Below are 27076 nucleotides of genomic sequence, written 5' to 3' on the forward strand. Positions count from 1 at the left end.
GGAGCACCCCATGGCCCACATCCATTGCTCCCACCCCATCCTCAATGGAGCCTCTCTGAACCTTCTCAGCTCATACGGCCACGCTTTTGCCAAGGCACTGCCCCCCACAGAAGGAGACCTCAGCCCTAACAGCTGGGGCATTCCAGGGGTGTCAACCCCGTATACCGATGTCCAGATACTGGCTTTCCAGCTGCCTCAGCCTCTCCCATGTAGTATCACAATTGATTGGTAAGACCAACAAACTGTGGTTCTTGATGATTTAGGACACAGTCCTGCAGTTGGCAAAGAACTCACACCTTTGTGGAAGGCCCAGGAATGAGTACCTGGTGCCTTACGGAGGCTGTCCTCATGGAGAGCCACCACCTGGGCAGTGGACCCACGGGATGCAGGGCAGCATACCTTAGGTTCTCAGCGCTGTAATTCCAGGGATCCTGAGCCCATGATGGCTCACTGCCCTAAGCCCCCCTGTGCGACCTCAAGGCTATGTGCCCCCTCCCACCCAACCCAGGGACCTGAAGACCCCTGCCCTACCTGCTCGGCAATCTCCTGCCTCTTCAGTTCCAGCATCTTCTGCTGTTCATTGGTGTGATCCATGATGTTCCTGCCCCCGATGAGCAGCTTGCTCTCCATGGCCTGCGGACACAGAGGGGTGAAGAGATGGGCTTTGGGGCTTTTCAAAGGGCCACAGCAGCCCCAGCTTGAGAGGTCTGGCTTCTCTGTTTTGTGGTCCTTCCAGGAGGGGACAGAAGATGTGTCCCAGAAGGAGCCTCATGACCCTCGGTAAGAATGAAGTTTTCCCCTCCAGCCTCCTGGGCCCCAGCACAAGGCTCCCATTCTCAGCAGGACCATTAGGTGAGACAGAGAGGGAATCCCTCAGAGAATACAGGGCACCTGCTCTGTTTGCTTTGGATATGGAAGCTTTGCTTTGGATATACGGAAGGCTGGTTCACCACGCTTGGGAAGGGAGTGTGGTGGCAATCTAATCCTGGCAACAGGACCCAGCTGCTGTTAGGAGGCGGGGAGACACCGGATACAGTCACTGGGCAGCCCGGCCCTTTAGGTAACTGGCTCCTGACTCAGGAAGGGGGTTCACACACAGGCAGCAGGAAAGGCTCTAATCTTCAGCTGGAAAACAGAAGAAAAGCCAAAGGGAGAAGACTCTGCAGCACTAAGGGGCACATGGGGCCCCAGAAGCAGCATGAGCTTTGGAGATGGCCAGAAAGACCTGGGCTCTACCCACCAACTGCAAGGTCTCGGCCGAGTTATCTGTCACCTCTCACGTCCATAACCCTGGAGCCGCCTCTGCTCCGGGAAGGAAAGCCACAGCAAACATCTGCTGAGTGCTACCGCTACCTGCCAGGTGTCTCCATCCTCACCCCCAGAGAGACCCCAGGCAACAAGTAAAGAAACTGAGAGGAACTAGCCTCAGGCCATGCAGCTAGTTGACAGGGGTGAGATCTGAGCTCCACGCCAGTCTCCCCACTGAGCCCCTGCGCTGTGTGCAGCACCCCCAGCCCGACCCAGCACTTGGCACAGACATTCCATAGGTGATGGTTGAATCTGAAGCTTAAATAATAAAGGAGTAGGGGAAACTGTTTAAGTTGTGACTACATTAAAATGCATTTTCAGGGACTTCCCTGGTGGCGCAGTGGTTAAGAATCCACCTCCCAACGCAGGGGACACGGGTTCGAGCCCTGGTCCGAGAGGATCCAACAGGCCGCGGAGCAGCTAAGCCAGTGCACCACAGCTACTGAACCTGTGCTCTAGAGCACGCGAGCCACAACTACTGAGCCCACGTGCTGCAACCACTGAAGCCCGTGCACCTAGAGCCCGTGCTCCGCAACAAGAGAAGCCACCGCAATGAGAAGCCCGCGCACCGCAACGAAGAGTAGCCCCCACTCGCCGCAACTAGAGAAAGCCCACGCGCAGCAACGAAGACCCAAAGCAGCCAAAAATAAATAATTAATTTTAAAAAATGCATTTTCATTATTGCTAGTCAGAGGGTGCTGCCCGGGGCATGCCAGCTGTCCACTGATTTCATCCCAGGCCCCCTGGAAGGTTGAAATCACCTTGAGCCACTGACCTGCCTGAGGGCTCTCCAAGCAGGGTGTGCTGGCAGAATAGGGGAGCAGGGGGTCCCTGTACCATCCGTCACGGAGGACAGAGCAGGACAGGGGTCCAAGGTTGCTTTCGTGGGGTCAGAGGTTGGGCTGTGTGAGGGTGACAGAGGACACGGAGTGAAGCAGGGCCAGTCAGAGCCGCCCCACGCAGCCTCAGAGGGAGCTGTTGCCAAGCAAGGCACCCTCCCCATGGCAGCGTAGCCAGGGCTGCACTAGCACCTCCCCCAGGCCCTGCTCCTGGCTACCATCTCACCATCCACCACCTCCACAGCACAGACTCCTTCTCTCTCACGGTCACACTTGTCCACCCTTTGCATGAGTGACTCCTTAAATTGTGTGCCCCAGGCATCTTACCCACCTCACCTGAGTCCCCGCCCTGCAGCTCACTCAGCCCTTCATCTGGCCAGTCATTAAATCCCATCAAGTCTGTCTTCTGGGTACAGCTCACCTTCTTCCCTCCTTTTCATCCTCATCACAACGGCTCACTTCACTGTGGTCCCCATGACTCACCTGGATCATTGCCAGGATCTCCCCCCACCTCAGTTTCCCCTTCCAGCCCTCTCCACATGACACCCAAGGGGATCCGCCAACCACACAAGTCTGAACATGCCTCTCCTCTGCTGCAAACTATTGAAAGGGCCTCCATTCCTTGCAGGATGAACCACAAAGTCTGTAGCAGTTACTGGCCCCGTGGGCTGGTCTCACCTACTCCCCACATGTGCTCTGTGCTCCAGCTTTGCCAAAAGAATCCCAGCCCCCTGAGTGGGCTGTGCCTTTTCACAAGACCAGGCTTCTCTCCCTGCTTCACATCCACCTGGAAAATGGCTACTTCCCCTGCGAGACACAGCCTGAGCATCTTGGGAAGTTTTCTCTGATTCCCTCAACTCTGCATATTTCCTCCCTTAGTCCTCCTCAATAGCTAGGACACTTTCCTACTATTTTCCCATATTGTCCCATCATTTGTTTACATCCTTTCTCCTCTGTGTGCTCCTCCAGGTCAGGAATCATGTCTTACTCGGATCTGAGTCTTGGGACTTAGCACAGTGCCTGGCACACAGTAAATGCTCAATATGTTTGATGAACAGAAAGGACTCCTTGGGGTAGCCTCAGAGGGGGGCTTCCAGGTCCTTTCTCTGGGCTCACTCATCTAGAGCAGAACTGGATCTTCACCTCAGCTTCTCCTTTAATTGGTCAACCCACATGCACTGGCTAAGCAGGGTCTGGGCATCTGGGAAGCCTGGCAGGAGGGATGGGCTGGGTGTGAAGAGGGAGGAAGGAGGAAGGCAGCAGCTCTGCTTGTCCACAGAGGAAGCCCCCGACTGCTGCAGGCCATGGATAATTGATCCCTCTAACTGTAATGGCATTTGGGGGGACCTGGTATCTGGCCTGGCCCCCCTTCGAGGACACACTTGCCCGCTCCAGCCCTGAGTCCTCACACTTCCCTTGGCATGTTATGTGGCCCTAGTGTTCTTCACTCTTTGCCACCGAATAGAAAGACACTAGTTCTCAAAATAGGTTGCATATTAGAATCGCCTGGGGAGCTTTTGAAACTCCCAGTGCCAGGCCACATGGCAGGGTTACCTTGGTCCCTTCCCCTCACAAGTGGCGGTGAGAACTCCCAAGCCAGATGCTCTAGAGGAGACTCTAGTAAGGAAGACACAGGGCGACAGCTGATGCCCTGCCTTCTCCTACCTGATGTAAAGACTGGGGATGAGGATGGAGAGAGAAGCACAGGGTAAGGCACCAAGAGAAAGAAAACCATCCTTTTCTTTGCACCTGCTATGTGCCAGGTGTCTCACTCTTACTTCTGCTAATAACCCTTTAGGCATTGAGTCTCAAACTTTGATGTACATTAGAATCACCTGGGGAGCTTTTCAAAGGCTCAGTGCCCAGGCTACATCCCACTGCCAGTTAAACTGGAAATGGAGGGGGCAGGTGGTGAGGTCCAGGCATCGGTGGTTTTCAAAGGTTCCCAGGGGATTCCAGGGTGCAAATTTGGGAATCACTGCTTTAGCAGTCCCCAGAATCAGCATTATCTGAGAACTTGTCAGAAATGCACAATCTCAGGCCCTATGCAGACCTAGTGACTCAGCATCCGAGACCCCCAGGTGACTTGTGCAACGTGTTTTAAGTGGCATACTACTAACACCATCATTTTTCTGCTGAAAGCTCAAAGAGGTTAAGTAATCCATCCAAGGTCACATCACAGCTGTTCAATTTAAATGGAGAATCCAGACCCAGGTCTGCCTGGCTCCAAAGCCCGTGCTCTTCCTACTGCAGACAATGTGTGGTGTGCTTTAGGAAGCAGAACCTGCTAAAAGAAAAGCAACATGTTTCCAGCAAGAGGAAATCATGTCTGACTAATCTCCAAGAGTTCTTTCAGGGACAAAATAGATTATTTCAGTCCACGGGGAAGCCAGTGGCCAGAACTTTAGAGGTTAAAATGCTCCTGGCAAGGTCCCACATCAGAGGTTACTCAAAGTTACATGGGGGAGGGGGTGAGGAGACAGAGAAACGGGAGGGGGATGAGGGAAAGGAAACAGAAATAAACAGGCACCTCTCTAGGTGGAAAAATGTCCAAATGTTAAATGGGGGTACTGATTTCCATCAAAAATCATGCAAGAAAGGGTGTACAGGTAAAATACCAACTTCACAGATGCCCCCAGATTCTTGCAGGTGGTAAAAAGCAGAATTTCTAGGCCGTGTGAGCTGACCAAAAAATGGCAGATGAGCTTCAGTTAGAGTTTTATATTTTGGGAAAAAGTAATCTTCGCTCTACTCATTAAATGATAGCTGTGAGTGATCAGTTATAAACCAAAACAGAGGGAAAAGAGGGGGAGTAATTCTCTGTTGTTCCCAGAAGACGTTGGCTTAATATGCTGCCACAGCTAAAAAAGCTAAGAGCATCTGGCCAGGCACCATCACCAAGGCTTTTTGGAAACAACACAAAAATCATTCTACCCTAATATAAAACTATGATGCAGCTGAATCTGGAGTACTGTGTGTAGTCCCTTGCTGCATCTCCGGGGACTTGAAGGAGAGAGAAGATCCAGAGAAGGGCAGCTAAAACCACGCAAGGGCTATTATAAGAGACTTAAAAAAAAATAGGACTCTTTAGTTGGCAAAGACAAAGAAAGGTTAAGAGGATGGACCTGGAAATTATACCATCAAAACAGGTGTGAAAAGGAAAGCTCCAGGCTTTTCCAATCAATCCCTGGTACAGAGAGTAAGAGCTTGTACCTTGAGTTTTAGAACAAAGAGTTCTGTTTATAGACGGTAATAAATTTATGGAATGTATTATCTCAGGGGTACTGGATTAAATACCTCACAGTTCATTAAAGGATTCTGGGGACACATTTTTAACCTTTTATTGTCTTTCTCCGCTTTCAGAAAACAAAATTGCACTAACATCAAATAACCACAGAAATAAAACAAAATGGGAAAAAAATTCATGTATTCCTCCTCATAGCTAATTAAATTGCTTTTTCCCCCAGATTTTTCCATATGCACACATCATTTTTTCACATCTATAGACATGGTATAAATATGTTTATGTCCTGCTATTTCCATTTCATCAAATATCTCAAGAATTTCCTGTTACTTCCATAAGGTTTATGATTATATGTTTAATGACTGCATAATGTTTAGAGTGGATGATTTATAATATATTTAATTAACCCCCATTATAAGATATTTTGGTTGTTTGCTTAATGTTTACAATAAACACTCTTGTGTATATAATTTTTTTGGCCGAGCAGCGTGGCTTGTGGGATCTTAGTTCTCCGACCAAGGCTTGAACCCAGGCCCTTGGCAGTGAGACCACTGAGTCCTAACCACTGGACTGCCAGGGAATTCCCAATTTTTTGCTTTTTTAGAGACTTTCTTAGAAGGAAATTTCAGGAGTGGACAAAGGGTTATAAACGTTTCGTATATCTTAGAACATACTGTCAAGTTACCTTTCTAAACCGCTGCCAGCAATAAATAATGGAACCATTTTTATTACAATGTCATAGTCATGAAGTATTATCATGATTTTCAATTTTACTTAATAAGAGATATAAAATTGAGCCTCCCGTTTATTTTATATTCTCTATACCTTTGCGGTAGGCTTGCAAAGGTCTGATCTCTCCTTTTACAAAATGCTCCTTTATGCTTTTTTTTAAATTTATTTTTGGTGATTTTAAAGTGTGGAGATGGACCTGATTCAAAACGATTCTTTGTTTGTTCGGCCCACACCTTCTCCAGCTGCCCACACCTAGCTCAAGAAACCCATTTGGACATTGTCAGGCAGAACTTCAGCTGCCAGTCAGGCCCGGAATCTGATGCATCAGCCTAGACTCCCAGGGCCTCCAAGTTCCAACCCTCCTCCCACTGCCACCCCCATGACATGATTCCCGGGACTGGTTTCTGTGTTGATTCTTGCTCATCAGGCTTCGTGTTAAACCTCCTCCTTGGACCTGGAAATCTCGCTTCAGGATGTCTCCTTCTGGCCAGGCCCTGGGCTCCATGAAGAGAGTTCCTGGACGATGCCTGACTGCCTGTATCACCCCATTCCATTTGTCCACTGCCCCTATGCTTCTCTGCCTAGCCCTGCCCCGACACACATGTGATTTAAATGACAACCGAATGTGCCTTATCGGTTTCTCGCCAAGTCTTGCCCACCGGCCCAGCCCACGCTGTCAGCCAAGCCTGCCTGACAGAACCTGCCTTGTGCTAGAAGACGGGGCTGGTCCTGGCACGAAATCTGGGGGTGGGCCCCAATCCAGGTGCAGGGCCTCAGTGCCCGCTTCTCCCCAGTCTCAGTTCATTGCTGCCTGTTTCATCCCCCGGTTCTGAAATATGTCATGCATGGCTGCAATTCTTTGCTTAGAAACAGCTTTTTTGCTCTTGCTTTTCCCCATTTCTTGGAGGATACCAGTGGCCGTCTCCTCCTTTTCCTCAGAGATCTCTGTCTTTAACTTTAATCACCTAAGGAGGGCAGGGAGGGACAGGGATGCCTCAAATCCCTAGGCCCACTTCAGGCTGGGAGGGTACTAAGCAGAATAGGGGGTTTCTAGTCCCCAGGAAAAGTTCCCTAGAGCTCTTAGCTGCCCCAGTTAATGCTGCCCTTGTGATGTCTCAGGGCAAAAGAGTCCAGGTGGGTGGGGCCTGTGGACAGGACTGGGTTTGGTTCTACTGGTTCTAAATATGTCCATTGTAACTAAAAGGCCAGCAGAGGCTGTGGGGTGGAAAAGACAGGGCTGGGAGCTCCAAGGTCACGGTCTGACTCTTGCAAGAGGGAAATGAATCACCGGATAACTAAGGTGACCTCAGGGAATCACCCCAACCCCCTTTGCTTTACAGATGACAAAACTGAGGCCCAGAGATGGAGAATTCTAAGCCTGGAGTCTCATAATTACGGAATCGGTATGTGTGTCTGCTCCTATATTGACTATGCACTCTCCAAATAATTTCCCAACTCGATTACGGTCCTCAATTCCAGGTATGAGAGGCAGGTCAGCTGCTGTGACAATTAACAGCCAAGATCACCACAGGGACCATGTCAGCTTGCAGATACAGCTTGGGATATTCAGAGGCTCACCTTTTCCCATTCCAGGAGCAACTGTAGTGCAAAATCAGGAGGAGGAAGGAGACCCCAGCACTCATTAAGTGCTGATCTGGAAAGCCAGAATGGAGACAGCCAGGCCCAGACAGCCACCCTTCTGAGGAGATATCATCAAGGATGATTTTACAGAGAAGCCAAACAGGCTCTGCGCTGCCACTGCCAGCTAATCTATGACATTCTGCAGGAGACAGGAGTCTCAGATGCAACTTGCCATGTGCCTGTGGCTGGGCTAGGTCCTTTTTGCATTAATCTTCCTATTTCATCATCACAAGAACCTTAGGAGATAACGAGTGTGATCCCCGTTTGACATAAAAGGAAACTAAGGCTCAGACAGGTGAAGTGACTTGCTTGAGGTTATGGAGCCAGTAAGTGGCAGAAGCAGTATTTAAACATCAGCTTCCTAATTCCGAGTCCAGGGTCCTTTTTCTTGGTCCACAGCTTTCTCCTGGGTTCAGGCAGGAAGGTGCCTTGGAGAAAAGCAACATTTGGTCTTAGCACCTTTGCCAACTCAGGAACCATCAGGAAAGCTCAGGGCACCATTTCTTTCTCTTCCAGATGAAACAGGCAGGGTTCTGCTGAAGATGCTTCTGCCTGTGGGAAGTTCTTATAGGGGCCTCTGAGATAAGTGGGATAGAGCTCTTAACTGCGTGTGTGGGGGGAGGTCGCCAGTAATACTAGGGTCCCCCAGAGAGGTTGAAACCCGAATGCTCACGGGAAGGGCCACCTCACAAGTTCCATGGTGGAAAGATGTAAAGGGCACTGGGCATGACAGTCAGAGAACTTGAATCCTGGTACACACTCTACCATCCTATTTGCTAAGAAATCTAGGGCATCAGCTCCTGGACTTCAGTTTTCTCATCTGTAAAATGGTGCAAATACCCACTAACCTTGCAGGCTTTGGGTAAGAATGGTGAGTTGCATAACAGATGTGGAACTACCTGGTAAATGATAATGTACAATCAAATGCCAGTGGTTACTTGCTGTTCCAGTACCTGATTGACATTTACCCACCACTCATCACAAAGAGCAAAACAAAATAACTACTGCAACAATCCTGGCTCCCACCTCTTACGGCCATGCCTACCATCATAGACCTGTTTCTCCTTTTGTGGCCACTGGTTATAGATCTCAAGGAACCAGCAGTAAGGGAAGAAGAAATGAAAGAGACAATGGTGAGGGGAAGAATAGTGCTATTTTCAGTGGTTCTCTGCCTTGGGGAACATAAATCAGGAAACCGCGTCCGAGTTTCCTGCCTTGAGTCTCCTTGGATGGCTCAAAAAACTACATAAATGGTCTTTCAAATGCTAGTAATTCTCTCATCAAGAAGAAGGAACAATTAGAGATCAGGAAACATATTGGCTGGGGAGTGAGGTAAGCTGGACTCTACTTCCAGCCTTGCCCTGGACAGGGTACGGATGCCCAGAAATGCTTCAGTCCACCCTGGAGACAAGCAGGAAGAAAAAAATCAGCCCATCTTCTTGAGTAAGAAAACCATGAGCACTTCAGATCTGATCCTTACCTTGTCTTTCTCCCCTACTTCCCTCACTTATTTGTGTTGTGCTAAAGGGTTTCTCTCCAGCACCAGGGATGCAAACCCAGCCAGACAACAGAACGCAACAAAGCCAGCAATGGATAAGACCTAAGGATCCATAAAGTGCAGATTCAGTGTTTCACAGATCCCGGGTCATTCAGCCTCCAGCTTCCAGGTAGTGCTTGGTCATTCCTCTCCAGCCCTCACTGCCCCTCATCCAGGCTGTCTCTCACCCCGGGCTCCTGACCCGCCGCTTCCAAGATGAATAGGCAAATGGTGCAGAAAGCAAGGAATCATCTACTGATCATTTCTTACAGTCCCTGGGAGGGGAAGTGACTTGTCCAAAGTCACAGGATTACCAATAATTGGTATCATTAAGAATTATTACCAACTCTGGATTCCCCTCAATTATTCATTTAAGCCAATCTTCCAACCATCTATTAACACATCTCTTATATATTTCTCTCCTTTAAAAATTCTAGATTTGTTTTTGTTTAATTAACAAAGTAATATATGCTTGTTGTAAAAACACTATAAAGTGAAAAATAAAAGCCCCCTTCCTATTAAAATCCCTACAGATAACCATTATTGGTGAGTTCTTGTGATTCATTCCAGAAACTTAAACAATTTCAAGACAAAGTTAACCCTATCTACTGACTTGTATTCTTGGTCATAGTGTTAAAAAAGACTTGTCGATTATATGAACGAACGGCTCTAGGCTGAGGTCAGAGGCTGGGGGTTTGCATCATGTGGAAGGACAGAGTTGAGTCAAGCATCTCAGCAGACAAGTGCTCCCACTGGGGCCTACCCGCCAGGGATCTGGCGTGGAGCCTTCCTTTCTGAGTTGGTGCTACAGTGTGGAGGGGAAGATCGTGGGCTTTGGAGTCAAGCAGACATAGGCTCATATGCTGCTGCTAACACTTCACAGGCATGTGACCTTGGATGGTTCCCTCGTTGTTACTGTGCCTTAGTATCCTCATTTGTCACATGGAGATTAAAACACTACTACGTCATGGTGTTATTGTGAAGACTGAATCAAACAATGCGAGAGTAGGGCGAGTACTTGGCATTAAACATGCACTAAAGAAATGGTAGCTACCGTTATTATTCCAGTTGTTGTTGTTAGTATTATTCTGCTGGCTCACTTGAAGAAAGGAGAAAGCCTGCAGGTCCATTTCCTACCACTGCAGAAACAGTTCAACCCAGGGCCTGGCACCCCTCCGTTAAGTACATCTGAGAGGAAAAGGAGACAACTAGAAAGTAAGTCTTTAGTCTGACCAGGATTTAATGCCCAGGAATTCCTCGGGGTATTAAAAACTCTAGATATACTCCAAAGCACCGGTACAGGTGCCCTATAAGCTCTGAGCACAGGAGTCTGCCTTGTGCAGCTCCCATGGCTGAAGGGCTGGATTGGTGGGAAGCGAGACCATTTTCTTATCTACTCAGGCTACCTGATTCAGCAGCTCTCAGGCCCAGCTGGCCCCAGAAGTGCCCCAGACTGGCTAGGGACAGCAGGCTGGCAGGGCACAGATGGGAGGGGGTACCCTTCTCCCACTGAATTCCAGGCCCTTCCTCCTAGTCCTCAGAGCACAATGAGAACATTATCACAGCCACTTCATCCAATCTTGCGCGCTATCCGGGGGCTGGAGATGACTAAGGGCAATATGATAATACACTCCGCCAGCCAACACACAGCAAGAGACACCCAACACTGGACCAAAAGGCCTGCTGAGCCCCAACATAACTTGAATCCCAGAACCTCTGATGCAAATGTATTAGTCTTAAACGCTTCCTGCTGGTCCAACCTTTATATTACCAAATGCCCCCAGCTCATGGAAATTCTGTTAACTGACCACACCCACCAGGGAGACGAAGGAATGAAAGTTACTGCTCCCAACAGTGCCAAGAGGCCATGGACTCTGACCTAGATACCAGACCCAGCCTGGAGCTCTGGTCACTTGCTATGGTGAGGCTTCTTCTCTTAAGGATCACGGAGGACTCAGCTGGGATGGAGGTGCGGGTGCACACAGTTCCGTGACGACCCGGCCCTGTAAGTCTCAGAGTGTCTGGCATGGGGCTGGTGTCCCTGGGGACATGTGGAAGGAACCAGGCCAGTTTTGGGATCGTAGACACTCCCCAGATTATTGGGGAGTCTCTAGAGACTGGACACAGCCCTATGTGGAGACTAACCTTAAGATCAGGAGAGTGGAACGATACTATTTCACTCTCTCCTCCAGAGCATTTTCTCTCCCAGTTGGGGTTTCTTCTCCCCAGAAACACTGCTGTCCACCCTTTATGCACTCTCTCTCCTTCTTTCTTCCCGACTCTGTGACTCCATTTCTCTTTCCCCTCTTCACTGTCCCCCTCTACTTCTTTCCTGTCTTTCCTCCTATTTTCTTCTATTTTCTGCTTCTCATTGTCTTTCTCTAATTGGCCATGATAGAGAGCTGGAAATATCTCTATTATTGGTTGATCTCCTTCATTAACATTTAAATCCTGTCACCTTAATTTTCAAAAAGATGAACTGAACATTTTATATTTTGCTTTAAAAAATACTACTTTTACTACTTTTAACAATTAAGGACTTTGAAGAGGAGGGGACTTTAAAGATCACCTAGTTCAATGGCTTTTCTGGTACCTGAATCCCTTTAGAGCAACTGTGACATTCAGTTTCTCCTCGGACACTTCCAGGGATTGGAGCCCATTATCTCTAGAAGTAGATCAATTCTAACTATTAAGAAGTTCTTTACATTGAGCTTAACCTGCTCCCGTAACTCCCACTCCCTGGTTACCAGGATAATCGAGGATACAAAAACAGTGCGATCAGCAGAAGGGCAGTGAGGTACATCCTGAGTTCAAAGTATGGGGTAGACAAGTTGGCTGTTAGGTTCTCTTATCTCTTGCTTAGGCAGGCGAGATTGATGACATATATTACAGCCAGACTCTGGTAGGCCTTGAATGCCAGACGAAAATGTGATGTGTTTAACATATCAGGAAGGTAGTCAAGTGAAAACATCCATTACGCAGTCGAAGATAACAGTGATAAAGTTATTATTTACGAACACTTACATGCCAGGAACTATGCAAAGTGCTTTAATGTCGATTATCATCCTCTCAATAGAACTATGACATAGGTACTGTTACTATCCCATTTTATAGATGAGGAAACTGAGGTCTCAGAACCAGTAAATCACTAAACCCAGGCCTGCCTGACTCTGATATCCATGCTCCGAAAACAGCACTCTACAAAAAAAGGTCAGCAAAGACCTGGACAGGAGACCTTGATTTGGGAGTCACTTACATAAAGGGAGAGAGCGTCCAGAACAGAGGGCCAGGGGGCTCATTTGAGCCCTCTTCTACAGATGAGCCCCCAAACTCCACTTCCAGTCCTGTGCTTGCTTCTAAACTCCCCTGCTCCACCTCCTGCTGCCTACGGGACTCTTGTCACCTTCAACTCAACACGTTTACACCAGCTCCTGTCATTTTTCAGCACCTCCCCAGCAACCAGTTCCCAGCCCAATGTTCCTGATTCTTTAAGCATAAAAGAGGATCCAAGTTTGTGTCAAACCAACCTGGGTTCAACTAGATTTGCCATATACAAACCATAAGGCCTTGGGCAAGTCATAAATCCTCAGTTTTCTCATGTATAAAATGGGAACAGTAATAACACCTTTCATGGAAGGTGCTTGTAGGGATTACATGAGATAATTTGTATACCATATATGGTATAGGGCTTGGCTCGTGGCAAGTGTTAAGTAAATGGCATTATTCTTGCAATTATTGTTGTTTCTCGGGCTTGAATCACCTCTTGCATAACTGTTTATGGTTAATGCCAATGCTGAGAAATGGGAGGAAGAAGAGGGGCCCACAAATAGACAGTAAAAATTCAGTGCTGTCTGTACTCTCTGTAGTGACCTCATCCCTCTGGCTTTGGGGGCAGCTTCTGCAGGGTCTCTTTCCCATATCCACCACAGAGAGAGTTGGGCTCTAGCCAAGCATCACCCCGCCCCCTCCCTCCAGACCTACTTACTTGGGGATCAACAAGCAGTGCTGTTGTTTCTACCTCTTCCAGTGCCCCCGTCAGTTCCAGCCTGCATAGTGTCTCATCTGCAGCCCTTGCCTCCCCTACATACATACTCTTCTTTCCCTCTAAAGATCTAGAATCAAAGCTTTAGAAATCCTCTAGCCCGAGCCCTCAAACACTTAAGCTCAAAATGAAAACAGTCATTAAAAAATGTTCCGGGGCTTCCCTGGTGGCGCAGTGGTTGAGAGTCCGCCTGCCGATGCAGGGGACACGGGTTCGTGCCCCGGTCCGGGAAGATCCCACATGCCACGGAGCGGCTGGGCCCGTGAGCCATGGCCGCTGAGCCTGCGCGTCCGGAGCCTGTGCTCCGCAACGGGAGAGGCCACAACAGTGAGAGGCCCGCGTACCGCAAAAAAAAAAAAGTGTTCCTTGCACAATTAAAGTGGGCCTTCTCCAGATCAAGCTACGGGCATCCCAGTCCTCACTGCCGTACGTGCCTTGTGCACAAACACTGGAGTCGCCATTGTGCAGAGGCATAACCTCAGCTGTGGGTCTGCCTGTGACTTTACCAACTCTCCCTACCTCTCAGGTCTAGTATGCTATCAAGCCCCCCCTCCCAGAGACACGAGGTAAGTATGGATGGCTAATGACTACTGATAAACAGGGCACTAATGACAATCACAAACCCTCAGACACTTGCACACCCTCCCATCCCCTGAGGCTCGAGGTAAATATGAAGGGAGACTCCAAGGCGACAGGCATGGTGTTTGTACACAGTGAGGGGAGAACAAAGGGAACGGGGAGCCTAGAGGTGGCGGGCAGGGAAAACAGGCGAGACAGACTGTAAGATGAGTCAGAGAGAGTGAATGAGGGCACTGGGTCGCATCAGCTACCGCTCAGCTGCCCCCAGGGGTGGTGTGAACTGGAAGAAGGGAATGAGGGAGGCGACAAGGGGAGTTGTAGAAACTCAGAAAGTGGGAGCCGGCGTGTGTTGCAGATGGGGAGCAGAAGCTCAGCTAATTTCCAGGAGGGACCGGAGCTCCCGCCTTCGGAGGGCTCCCGGATCTTTCTCGCCTGGCACTGTTCCCAGGGCCGCAGGGCTATGGCAAGGCAGCCGGGATGGCAGGGGAAGGAAAGCGTTAAGCCAATGACAGAGATGTCAGTCCTAGAGATCACTGGACCCCTGCTTGGCAGACGGAAGCCACCCAGTGGCTGCTAATGCCCTCCACTGATGTAGTGCTTTCAACATATTTCAAATGCCCTCACACTAATGATCTCATTTAATCTTCAGCACAACCCTGTGAAATGGGCAGGCCTGGGATTATCTCTCACACGCTCCTCCCCTCATTACCCAGTGGATCCCTCAAGAGCCCTCAAATTGCTTCCTCTATCCTAGAAACATCCGACACTGAACCAGCAGTCCCTTAAGGACTATAGGGAGGTCGGGGTCCTCTACACAGGCTCCACTCAGGGCTCGCTGCCTGCTGTTCGTCCAGGGCTGGGTGTGACAAGAAGTCACAGACTGTGGAATCATTCCCCCCCTGGAATTTACCAGGCAACCCTCCCCCTTCACTTATATCTGAGAGCCTGGCACATAATGACCATTGCACCCAGTCCCTAGGAAGCTGTGTCAGACTTCCCCTCATCAGGCCAACGGAAACCTGAGGCCTAGAGGGGCAAAGGCCTCTGCCCCGAGTCACACAGAGATCAAATGTGGAGGAATCCGTGGAAACTTGGAAAGAGCACAGGTCTGGGGCCATCAGAAGACCCGGGTTCCAGTCCTGGCTCCGCCTGCCTATTAGCCCCTGTCACGGAGACAGTCGCCAGCCTTGGTTTTCATCACTGTCAAATGGAGATAGTAATACTCATCTCTTGAGGTTGCTGGGAGGATTCCATGAGATTAAAACATAAAAGAGTTACATAAAAATGAATTACTCTGATTATCAAGGAGCACAGGTAACAACATCGGGACGTTGGTGTAATGGAAAGAAGCCGGAGCAAGTACAAAGAGCCTGGCTCTCCTTAACTCACCTGTGTGGCCCTGGGCAAGTCTGGGCCTCAGTTTTCCAAGGCCCCTGGCAGCTGTAAGATGGGGGGGTTCTGTGGGCTATGCCTCTGGTACAAGAATTCTGGCTCTGGCCGCCCTGATCTCTTGACAGTCCCATTATCCATGCACCACATTGCCTTAGATCCAAGAACCTTACTGAGGGAACCAGGGAGTGGCCAACAATGGGCGATCCCATTGGATCCTTCGCTTCATCCCTTCTACCCATTTGCTCAGGGCTGAAGTGCACTCTCTTAGCCTCCGTTGACCCCCAGCTTTAAGGGTGGGTGGGGAAGGGAGTAAGGGGTGGTGGTGGGACTCTTGGTAATGAAACTGGTGACAGATTGCCCATGTAAGATTTCCTGGTGGGAAGCACTAGACTGCCTGGATCCCCTTCCTCCTGGGAGAGCTGAGTCTAACTGTCCTGCCTTTAACATCCTGCTTCTCCCAGGAGGACCCCAAATGTACCAATCCCTTTGAGGAAGCGGCTCAGCATAACCCTTGCTGAGCTCCTGGAGGTGAATTAAATACTAAATAAGCAAGGCCAGAGCCCCTGGTGTAGCAGCACATTCCCATAACACAGACAATGGCCTGCAGCTCATCTGTCCCTCTTCCAGCCGTTGCCACTCTCCCTCCCAGGCAGGGCTTCCCTGCACCCCAGCCCACACTCCTGAGAGGGACTAAGAACTGGTAATGTTTTTCTCCCCCCAGCAAGTCATCAGCTCACGGTTCCTTGCATTCTTCCTCCAACCTTCAGTGTTAAGGACTCCAGGGACCTGGAAATGCCTGGAACATTGAGTCATGGCATCTGCAGCATTGAAACTTAACAGGTCTGTGGTTGGCCAGGCAGGGGGCCTCTGCAGCTTAGTTCCAACGGGGCCTGGAGGCTTCCCCAGGGAAGGGAGCAGCTCAGGAAGGACGCCGAGGCCCTGATATCTCTCAGGGCAATGGGGAATTGGAACTTACTAGAATGAGGCCTGGGTGTGGGGGCCAGTTGGTTTGTTTTTCAGATCAGAAGAACCTCAGAGATCACCCAGGCCAACGCTCTGTTTTACAAAAAGGGAAACTGAGGCTTGAGGAAGGGAAGAAGCAACGTACACAAGGTCACTCAATGAGCTGTAGCAGAGCTAGGCCAAGATGCCAGGTCTCCAGCGTAGACCCCAGTGCTCTTTCCAACCTTCTGCGTGATCTCCTTCCTAAGATTCTATGCAATGGGCCCAGGGGACCACTGGACCACTTTCACAGGGAGCAGGACCCATGTATAATCCTGCCTCGCCATCCAAGAACTAAAAGAGCCCAAGGGCCACTGGTTCCAGCTCAGCCCTGCCACTGTATAGGATGGAACCTCAGTCATGTCACTCTTCTGAGCCTTAGTCCCTCACCTGTAAAATGGGGGTTTAAGAAGCAGGACCCCGGATGGCTACCGTAAGAATCAAATGAGATCATGTATGTGGGGCATTTTGTAAACTGTGAAGTGTCCAAACGTCAGATATTAAAATGGTGTGAGGTTTGATGGTGCTGCAAAGGGAGGACGTCATGAGGGAGGTGGCCAGGCAAGAGTGAGAACCCACACCCAGACGGGGCTGAGTGCCCGCCTGGCTGTCCGTGGACCTGACCGGTACTGGGGGCCACCAGCAGAGACTGACAGGCAGCAGGTCAGACCAGTCCAAGCTCACTGGCTTGAGAGACTGCCTGCTGCTTTGCTCTGTGTGTATGCGCGCGCGTGTATGTATGTGTGCGTGCGTGTGTGTGTGTCCTCCCAGGTGCTCCAGGGAGGCTCTGCCTGGCAGTCCAGAGTCGCAGAAATTCGCCTGCCTTCTCCAGGGGAGCTCTTGGCAGGAGGGCAGGACACTTTGCTTCCGGCCAGGTCACAGACCCTCAAAGAAAAGCCTGCCAGCCCAGATCCCTCTGGGGACCTCTGGAGAGCCCCTGCTCCCTCGGGGGCTCTTACCTTGTACTTGGCTGCGAGCAGCTCTGTGGCCTGCTGCTCCCGCCGCAGGTCTTCCAGCATCTTCTCCTTCTCCTCCAGCAGCTTCTGCTTCTCCTCGCTCACCAGGCTGCGGTCATCCTGGATGGCTGCCTTCTCCTCCTCCAGCTGCTCCTTCTGCTCCTGCAGGTAATTCTCCATGTTCTTGTCCAAGGCCGACTCCAGGGTGGGCTGGGGCGGGCGGTAGTTGTTGTTGTCATCCTCCTCTTCGGCCACCCAGGCCTCCATCAGCGGCCCCTCAGGGTACCCAGCCGGGGCTGACACGGCCTTCTTCCTGCGGCTGCTCTTCCTCCGGAGCCGCTTTCCCAGCATCCCCTTCTTCTCCAGCTGGGCCTTCAGGCGGGCGATCTCCTCCTGGAATTCCCGCAGCAGCGTGTCCTTGGGGTCCTCGTTCACCCGGGGCTTGTTCTTGATGTTCTTGGCCCGGTTGGCAAAGCGCAGGGTGGAGAGGCTCTCATCGTAGCTGTGAGAGGCTGGCCCCAGGGTGGCCACCATGATGGTCTTGGCATTCCCCCCCAGAGAGTCCTGGAGCAGCCGGGTCAGCTTGGAGTCCCGGTAGGGGATATGGGTGCTCCTGTTGCCCGCCAGAGCAGCGATCACGTTGCCCAGGGCAGACAGCGAGAGATTGATTTTGGAGGCTTCCTTAGGCCTCTCTCCACTACCACCACCACCTCCACCACCGCCACCACCCGTGGGCTGCGTGGCCGTCCCTCCAGCCGCATTGGGGCCTGCCTTGTTCTGCCTCTCACTTCCAGCCAGGTCCACGAGGTTGAGCTTGCCCACACGGATGTGGTCCTGGCCATCCAAGCCACGCTCACTGCACTCCACGGTGATGACAAAGATGGCATGGGAGCGGGAGCTGACCTCATTCATGTGTGTACTACCCACCGCCCGGGTCTGGTTCCCCAGGTTCATCACGTGCTCAATCTCCTTGACATTCTTGGTGACGAAGGAGGACAGGTCCTTGATGTAGACGCCTGTCTCAGGGTTCTCCTTCAGCTCTAGCCTCTTGCCAGGCTCCTTGGAGAGCAGGTCCCGAATCTCCTCCTGGTAGATCTCCAGGTAGGAGGCCCGGACCAAGTACTGCTGGTTCTGGGAGCGCGAGATGTGGGTGAAGATATGCTCAAAGGCATTGGGGATGACCCCGCGCTGCTCGGGCTCCACCCAGGTCCCCTGCATGGTGTAGGTCTTGCCCGTGCCGGTCTGTCCATAGGCAAACACGGTGCCATTGAAACCTTGAAGCACCGAGTCTACCAGGGGCCTCACGGTTTCATCATACAAGTCTGCCTGCTTGGAGCTGGCATCATACACGGCATCAAAGGTGAAGGTCTTGGGCAGCTCCCCTAGGGCAGCGCGGGGGTTTCGCAGTGTCACCTGGCCCAGTTTCACGTCCATGGTCAGGATCTGCTCGTGACCAGAAGCCTCCTCCTTCCGGCTGAGGGGGCGGCACCGGGCCACCACCTTCAGGGCCTCACTGGCCTTGGTTTTACTGGCCATCTTGCTGCTCTGTCCTTCCTGACCCCCCCCACCCCTCTCCGCAGCCTAGGCGGTCCTGCTGTCCTCCCTAGGTCCGTATCGGCGGGGCCGGCCCAGCCCCCAGGCGCCGTTCTTCAATCCGCCTGTAGACTCCTAGGGTGGGGATGCTGGGAGGTGGCCCCGTCGCTGCTGCAGTCCGGGCCTCCACCGCTCTCCGGTCCTCGCTGCACCAGCTGCGGAGGGAGAATTAGGCAGAATCGCCGGGCAGCAGCGGGAGAAGCGCCGGCCGAATGGCAGTACCCGGAGCCCGCCCCATGCTGGGGCAGCGGGAGCCCTGCCGTAAACAGCTACAGCAACAATGAGATAAAGGAAGAGGAAAATGGGATGGGGGTGGGCGGCAGAGCTGTCTTCTCCTTGTCCTCCTCCTCCTCTAGGGATCCATGGCGGGGGGGCTGCAGGTCCTGGGCGACCGGGGGTCCCGGCCCTCCCGAGGGCAGAGGCTCACCTGGAGTCCTCTCCCCCAGCTGGGGGATCATTCATTGCAGCCAGCGCGGCTGCTGCTGCCCCTGCCTCCTCCTTCCCCGCCGTCGCCACCGGAGAATGAGAGAGAAAAACAGAAGGCGATGGGGCGGAGCAGCGGCAGCGAGAGTGATGTTGCCGCCGCGCTGCGGCCCCAGCTAAGCCGCCCGGCTGGGGTGGGGCAAGGGGCGGGGCCGTGGGGCGGGAATCGCGAGCCCTGCGCCGCCAGTGCGCTGGGGACCCGGGTGCATGCCCGCTCGCACCCCCACAGACCCCTCCGGAATGACAGGCTCCGGTGCCGACCCAGGTCCTGTGCGCACCAGACGGGTGCAGCGCAGCCACCGCCCGCCGTCACCCCACTGGGCCGGAGCATGCTGGGAGTTGTAGTCCTGCCTTTGTTAACCCGGTTCTGGCAGGTTGCTAATGACTTCTCCAGTCCGGTAGGCCCCTCCCTCTCTGGCGTTCTGCCCCAGGAGTGACTGTTGAGGTTGCAGCCTAGCTGGGGGGGATGCGGGGTATCCGCTACCCACACCTGTTTCCTCCACAACCAGCATCCCCTGTCTCTCTTCTGCTCCTGCCTTTCTGCCGGCAGACTCGTACTTGTCACCCCTCCCCTTAAGGGTGTTGCCAGGCATTCTAACTCCTAAATGTTTCTTGACTCTGTCCTTTCCTCTCCCTACCCTGGTTTACTTCTGGCCTTCCTTTTCTCTCTCCTGGAACCAGCTTCCAGCTGATTCTCTCCTCACATCCTCTCCGCACATGCACCCTCGTCCCCTCCCCTCCTCCAACACCAGCCTTCCATATTGTATAAAACCTCTCCGTCTTCTGACTCCTGCCACTTCCCAGCCTCACTTCCAGCTACTCTCCTAGAGAGACTCTGTGTTCCACGCATTCATTCCTTCAAACAGTCACCCAGCACCTGCTAAACCTCAGGCCTTATTCTAGGAGCTGGACCTTCCTGTCCTCAAGAACCTCACAATTCTAGGAACCATTTTTCGTTTCCTTCTGGCTGTGCTGTGTTGCATCTTTGTGACTTTGCCAGGAGGACCCTGTTACTCTTCTGTACTTGGTGCCCTGCCGCGTGGGCAGTTCAAGCACCTCCTCTTCTGTGAAGCCTTCCCTGAACAATCTCTTTTCCTTAACAGAGAGAGACACAGAATTTGCATAAACCAAAACTTGGACTCAAGTTGCAGTTCTAATCTCCATCCAACTGTGTGACTCTGGGCAGTCACTTACCTTGCCCTAGCCTTAGTTTCCTCATCTATTTAAAACAATTAGTTTTAAAGTGGTTTTGAGGCTCATATGAAACCATTGATCCTCCTGAAGTTCTGTACCAATGAGAAGACTCATTTTTAAGCAAGCCCTTAACACATGCATGTGTCCTGGCTTGGCTTACCTGACAGCTCCTGCTTCCTTGAGAATCCTGGACAGACCAGGCCTGTGTTTGGTGTTCCACTTTGGGGTCTTCATATTTTTTCCTCTAGGATACAAATCAAGTATAATTCCTCAAGCCCAGGGACCAAGCCAGCGTCCTACCCATGCTCCACTCTGCAGAGGGGAGTTGAGTCTATGCATTGCATCCGAGGTGTCCATATTCTCCCACCTTGAGGCCCTTCTTCACAGAGGCGCCAGAAGAATCTTTCCACAAAACATTCCCAGTCAGGTTATTCTCTCGAGGGCCTATTTGTTTAGTTCTTCAACTCTACAAAACCTGTCTCCTCACCTCTTCCCCATCTTCGAATACCCAGGACCCAAATGCCAGCTCAACTGGAAGCTTGAGGCTTGGCTGGTGGCTTCCCCAGTTCTGAAGTTTCCTGGCCTTCCTTAGCCTTCTCTTTGATCAAGTTCTACTGCTTGTGATTCACTTGATTTTGGGACCAATTACTGGGTGAGGTTTTGGCTCCGGCAACCTGACTTCTGAATGGACCATTTGGCTCTTGAACTGTTTTCCTGTTGCACTTGGCTTTGCTTTTTGGACTACCCTTCCTCTGCTTTGGCGTACCTGCTTGGCACTATAGTGCTGGGTAAAAGAGATTCTGGCCCTGCGCTCCCCACCCAATGTCACTACCTGGCAAGGCACTTGCCCAGATCCTCCAGCACGGGAGGGAATCCCATTGATTACAAGATGCGTGACAGTAACTAGATTATTCAACTTCTCTGAACAGCTATTTCCTCAGTAGAAAAAGTGAGGATAGGAATGCTTACCTGGCTCACAGCGTTGACATGAGGATTAAGTAAGATAATGCATGTGAAAACTCCCAGAACATAAAAGACATTCAAGAAATAGTAGTTTTCCTTCCTTTTGTCCTTTGCATTTAAGGTTGTTCACATCCTGTGTCTCCCTTTTCAGCAATCCTTAACCAACTGACTTCTTTCAACTCTAACCGTTGAATGGTCCTAAGTCTTCTTTTTCTTCCAGTGCCACCCTCTAGTGATCACTACAGTTTATGGCTTCACTTAGTATCTAAATGATTCCTGAATTTGTATTTCCAGTCCAGACTTCTCTGTGCTCCAGTTCTATATATTCAGTTCTCTAATTGATGTAGCCACTTGGATAGCTCCCAAGTACCTGAAATTCTGCTTGTTAACACCAAACTCATCGTCCTCCTCTCCAAACTTGCTGCTCCAAGGATGGTCCCTAGCTCTGTAAACAGCTCTTCCCCCAACCTCAACATATCTATTCAAATGCCAAATCCTATCAATTCAACTTCGTAAATATTTCTCAGATCTATCAACTTCTCCATTTCCACAGCCAATATCATAATCCAAGCCATCATCTTCTCTAGCCTGGCCTCCCACTATAGCCTCCAATCTGGTCTCCCTAGGTCTACTCTTACCTCCACCCATCCATTCTCTACAAAGTATTCTTTTAAAAACACATGTCTGATCATGTCACCCTTTGCTTTAAAACTTTCAATGTTTCTCGTTGCTCTTAAAGTCCAAATCATTAATGCAGCCCCCAAGGCCCCACACGACCTGGTACCTACCCAATATCTCCTGTCTCATCTCAGGCCACTTTCCTCCTTGCTCCCTGTATTCTAGTTCCAATGGCCTTCTTCACCTCCTTTCCAACTCCTACCACAGGGCCTTTACACATTCTGTTTCTGCTGCATAGAACATTTATCCTCACCATCTTTGCCAAGATACCTGATCTTCATCCTTCAGCTCTCAGCTTGAATGTCACTTCCTTACGGTACCTTTCTTGACTTCCCCACCCGTATTTCTTTTATAGAACTTAGCATAATTGTAATTAAATAATTATTCGTCTACCTCTTCTGTTGTTCTGTGAAGACAATACATGTCTGTTTCATTCATTTTTGTATCCACAATTACTACAGATCTTCCTTGACGTATGATGGGGTTACATCCCGATAAACCCACCGTAAATTGAAAATATCTTAAGTCAAAAATGCAGTTAATACACATAACCTACCGGACACCATGGCTTAGCCTACCTTAAAACATGCTCGGCACACTTACATTAGCCTACAATTGGGCAAGATCATCTAACACAAAGCCTATTTTATAATAAGGTGTTGCATATCTCGTGGAATTTATTGAATACTGTACTGAAAGTGCAAAACAGAAAGGTTGTGTGGGTACAGAATGGTCGTAAGTGTATCAGTTGTTTACCATCATGATCGCGTAGCTGACTGGGAACTGTGGCTCACTGCCACTGCCACTGCCCAGCCAGGAGAGAATATCATACTGCATGTCACTAGCCCAGGAAAAGGTCAAACTTCAAAATTTGAAGCATTGTTTCTATTGAATACGTATCGTTTTCTCACCATTGTAAAGTCAAAAAGTCATTATTTGAGCCATCATAAGTTGGGGACCATCTGTAGTCTAATTCCTGGCACATAGATATGCTCAATAAATACTTTTATAAATAAACAAAATAAATATGAATGAATGAATATGAATTTGTGCTTCATATGAATATCACCTCTTCTGGGAAACCTTCTTTGACTCCCCTGATTCTACTTTCTAATTAATCTTTCCTTTCCTCATGATTCTATAGCTCGTTGTTTAACTAGTCTTATAGTACTCATAGTCTGACTAGTAATGTGGTTAACTGAATCTGTCTCCCTCACCATACGTGTGCCCCCCTGAAGACAGGAGCTGTGATTTTTGTCTTTGTGTCTCCTTTCCCCATATCTAGCACAGAACTCTGTATACTTTAGGTAAGACCTTCAGGGCAGGAAACTGGAGAGGCAAGACAAAGAAGCGACAGTACTAAACCCTTATATTTGTAGAGTGATTTACAGTTAATAGAGTATGATCATCTCTATTACTCTATCCTCACATCAACCCCAGGAAAGGGGAAAATATTAATATCCCCATATTGTGAGGACTGTAAGCTTTAGGCTAATTAAGTGACCAAGGAAGGAAACCCAGTCACCAAGTGGCATAGTCAGTCTTCAGACTCCAAAACTGAAACCCTGGGGGTCTTTCCCCTATGCCATGGGGACAGCTTACCGTGAAGATGGCAGAACAGTTGCTGCTCAGTCCTGGTTTGAATGACAGTTTCCTAAGAGTCCATACCCATCGTTGGCTTGGTAGGAGGAAGAAGCTCCCTTTGCTTCATTTCCTTTGACAATGAAAGTTCTTTTTTCCCGGGGGATTCCCATCCAGCATCTTCTTCCAGTATGGTCTCAGTAACAGTCTGGGTGAGACCATACCAAGAACGCAGAGTTAGCGCTTCAATATTCCCAGGGGCCTGCAAATTTCCAGATGCAAGTAATTCAAGATTTGGGTTTACCTTGCAACACCAAATTCTACCAGCAGAGGGAGATATGACTATGTGACACCATCCCTAGATGAACAGGAAGTTTCCGGGCTCTCAATCAGTGTGAGAGTATCTCACTCAAGGGTTCCCAGCTATGTCCAAGTCTAGATTACTAATAGCTCCTCTTTTCCCAGTAGCTTATTTTCTCCTGTCTCTGCTGTAATTTCTAGTGAATGGGGAGTTAACTCCCCACTCCCAACCCCCAAAATAAAAAATAGAAAAATCTGAAAAATTTTAAAATCTGAATATTAAAAAAGAACTTTCCTTAGAAGCTACCCTGTATTGAGCACCTAATAGGTGAGTTACAGTTGTTTTATCTAACCTTTACACTAACCCAAGTGGTAAGTGGCAATACTTGAACTTGAGCCTAATTTCTCTAACTCCAAAGCTCCTGCTCTTTCTATCACCCTGTACTGGGCCCCCAGGCGCAGCTCTCAGTCTGCTTCTCACCTGGACTAGCTCCACCTTCTTCTTTCAACTCCAGCCTCCTCAGTAAAGACTTTCCTGCCTCCTCCAGGCCTCTGGGGTCTCTTCCTTTCCTTACCTCCTGTGGCAATTAGCTTCTGCTTTTTTTATGGTGTTATCCATCCATCTATGAAAATATCCCATCTCCCCAACTGCATTTCTTAGGCTCTGCTGTATTTAAGTTTCTCATCACAGAAGTAATTTAAGAACATGTTTTGAAGGGTTTTGATCAAATATAGAATTGCACATCCTATTTTTAAGAAAAATATTATACTTATTATTGATGCCTCTTCCTCTTCCCCTATATGCCATCCATCAAAAAAATCCTATCTGGGTTCTATCTGCAAAATCTATTGATTCTGTCTCCAAAATGGCCATTCTAGTCCATGCCACCTTCATCTCTTGCCTGGACACTGTGGTAGCATTTTAACAGGAATCTGTAATTCCACCCCGCCTAGACTCCCTCCTCCACGGAACAGCCAGAGTCTTCCTTCTAAACTATATATCAAATCCTACCACTTCCTGCTCTCAACCTTCCAATAGCCTCTCATCACTCTCAGAGTAAGATCTGAAGGCCCTTGCTAAGCTGCATTGGCCTTCTGTGATGGGTCCCTCGTTACTTCTCCCGTTTCGTGTCTTCATCTTCTCCCCCTCCCTCACTCTGAACTAGTAACACTGGTCTCCTTTTTCCTTAATCCTGCCGTGCACATTCCCGTCGTAGGGCCTGTGCACTTGCTCCTTCCTCTGCCACAGGCTTTTTCTCCCATGGCTACACATGGTTTCTCTCTCTCACGTCATTCAGCTGCATTTTCAAATGTCATCTCCTCAGAGAAGCCTTTCTAACCATGCTTCCTAAAATCTCTCTTCATGCCTCTCTATATCCTTATTCTGCTTTGTTTTTCTTCATAGCATTTATCACAATATGACATTCCCGATGTTTCAGTATCTGTTTATACATTATCTTCCCATTAGAATGTGAGCACCAGGACCAAATTTTATTCTGTATCCCGGTGCCTAGAAATATGCCTGGTTCACAACAAGCCCCCAGGAAATATCTGTTTGATGGGTAAATGAGTGAATGAAGTTATTAATAGCCTTCATGACCATCATTTTGAATGGCTACTTAACTTAAGTTATTTTTAATTATGAAATATTAGGTTGAACCATATGCAATTGCCAGTAGGTTTAACTATTAAGTTAAAAAGGGTTGAATATTGTCAATTTCACATAGTTCAGTTGAATAAACCACACACTCAGAAAGTTGCATTACATAAATATACCACTTAAAGAATTCTCAGAAAACAGCCGGGTACCCACCACCCAGGCCAAAACCAGAACATTGACAGCATCCCAGGAGTCCCCTGCAGGACCCTCTGTGGTCACAATTCCCTCCTTCCTCTCTAAGGTAACCTGTCTCCTGACTTCCATGGTAATCATTTGCTTGCTTCTTGTTTTTTCTTTTACCATCTAAAGATTGTGGTTTTGTTTTGTCCTTTCTTGAGCTTTACCTGAGTGTATTATTTCGTGTCTGGCTTTTCTCCTGTTTCTTTTATTTGAGAGATTCATCCACGTTGTTGTGTCTGGCTGTTGTTCATCCATTACTACTATATAATATTTTGTTGTGTGAATATACAACCTGTCATTGTCTCCTGATGGATACTTAGGTTGTTTCCATTTTGGGGTTATTACAAGGTGTGCAGCTATGAGCATTCTTGCTCATGTCTCCTATACACAGTGGACACATTTCTGTTGCACATACACCCAGGGGTGTGATTGCTGGGTCACAGGGAATGCATATCTTCAACTTCAGCTGATAACGTCAAACTGTTTTCCAAAGTGGGAATAACAGTATGCACTGCCAGCAGTGTATGAGGGTTCCAGTGGCTTCACATCAGAACCAACACTTAATATCGGCATTCTTAGTTTTAGACATTTGGTATCTCAGCGTGGTTTTGGTTTGGACTTCCCTGACAACAAATAGAGTTGAACACCTGTTCACATGCTTATGACACGGCACTTCTGTGAATTGCCCCTTCAAGTCTCTTGGTCATTTTTCTACTGGGTCACTTTTTTCTTACTGCTTTATAAGAGTTCTTTTATATTTTGGCTTTGAGCCTTTTATGGCTTCCATGCATTGCAAACATTTTCTCTGTGGCTTGCCATTTCATTCTTTTTTTTTTTTTAATTTATTTTTGGCTGTGTTGGGTCTTCGTTGCTGCGAGCGGGGTCTACTCCTCGTTGTGGCGCGTGGGCTTCCCTTGTTGCGGAGCACATGCTCTAGGCTCGTGGGCTTCGGTAATTGCAGCACGCGGGCTCAGTAGTCATGGCACGTGGGCTCTAGTGTGCACAGGCTTCAGTAGTTGTGACTCGCAGGCTTAGTTGTTCCGTGGCATGTGGGATCTTCCCAGACCAGGGATCAAACCCGTGTCCCCTTCACAGCAGGCGGATTCTTAACCACTTTAGCACCAGGGAAGTCCCCATTTCATTCTTTTGGTGGTACCATTTTATAACCAGGA

At 49.4% G+C, this 27076-nt stretch overlaps 1 protein-coding gene across 1 annotated transcript in view; it reads right to left on the bottom strand.

Moving 5' to 3' along the window:
- KIF3C (kinesin family member 3C) overlaps window positions 1-19066 on the bottom strand; it is a 33957-nt gene extending 14891 nt beyond the window's left edge. Inside the window, exons 1-2 of the mRNA XM_082671945.1 lie at window positions 17276-19066; window positions 532-633 (exon numbers count right to left, since the gene is read on the bottom strand). Of these exons, the coding sequence (XP_082528071.1) occupies window positions 532-633; window positions 17276-18808 (1635 nt within the window). The 5' untranslated portion in view covers window positions 18809-19066. The remainder of the gene's footprint in view (window positions 1-531; window positions 634-17275) is intronic.
- Window positions 19067-27076: the final 8010 nt, after the last annotated feature.

This window comes from Grampus griseus, assembly GCF_964374135.1.
Source record: "Grampus griseus genome assembly, chromosome: 15".
In the NCBI taxonomy this organism is placed as follows: Eukaryota; Metazoa; Chordata; class Mammalia; order Artiodactyla; family Delphinidae; genus Grampus; species Grampus griseus.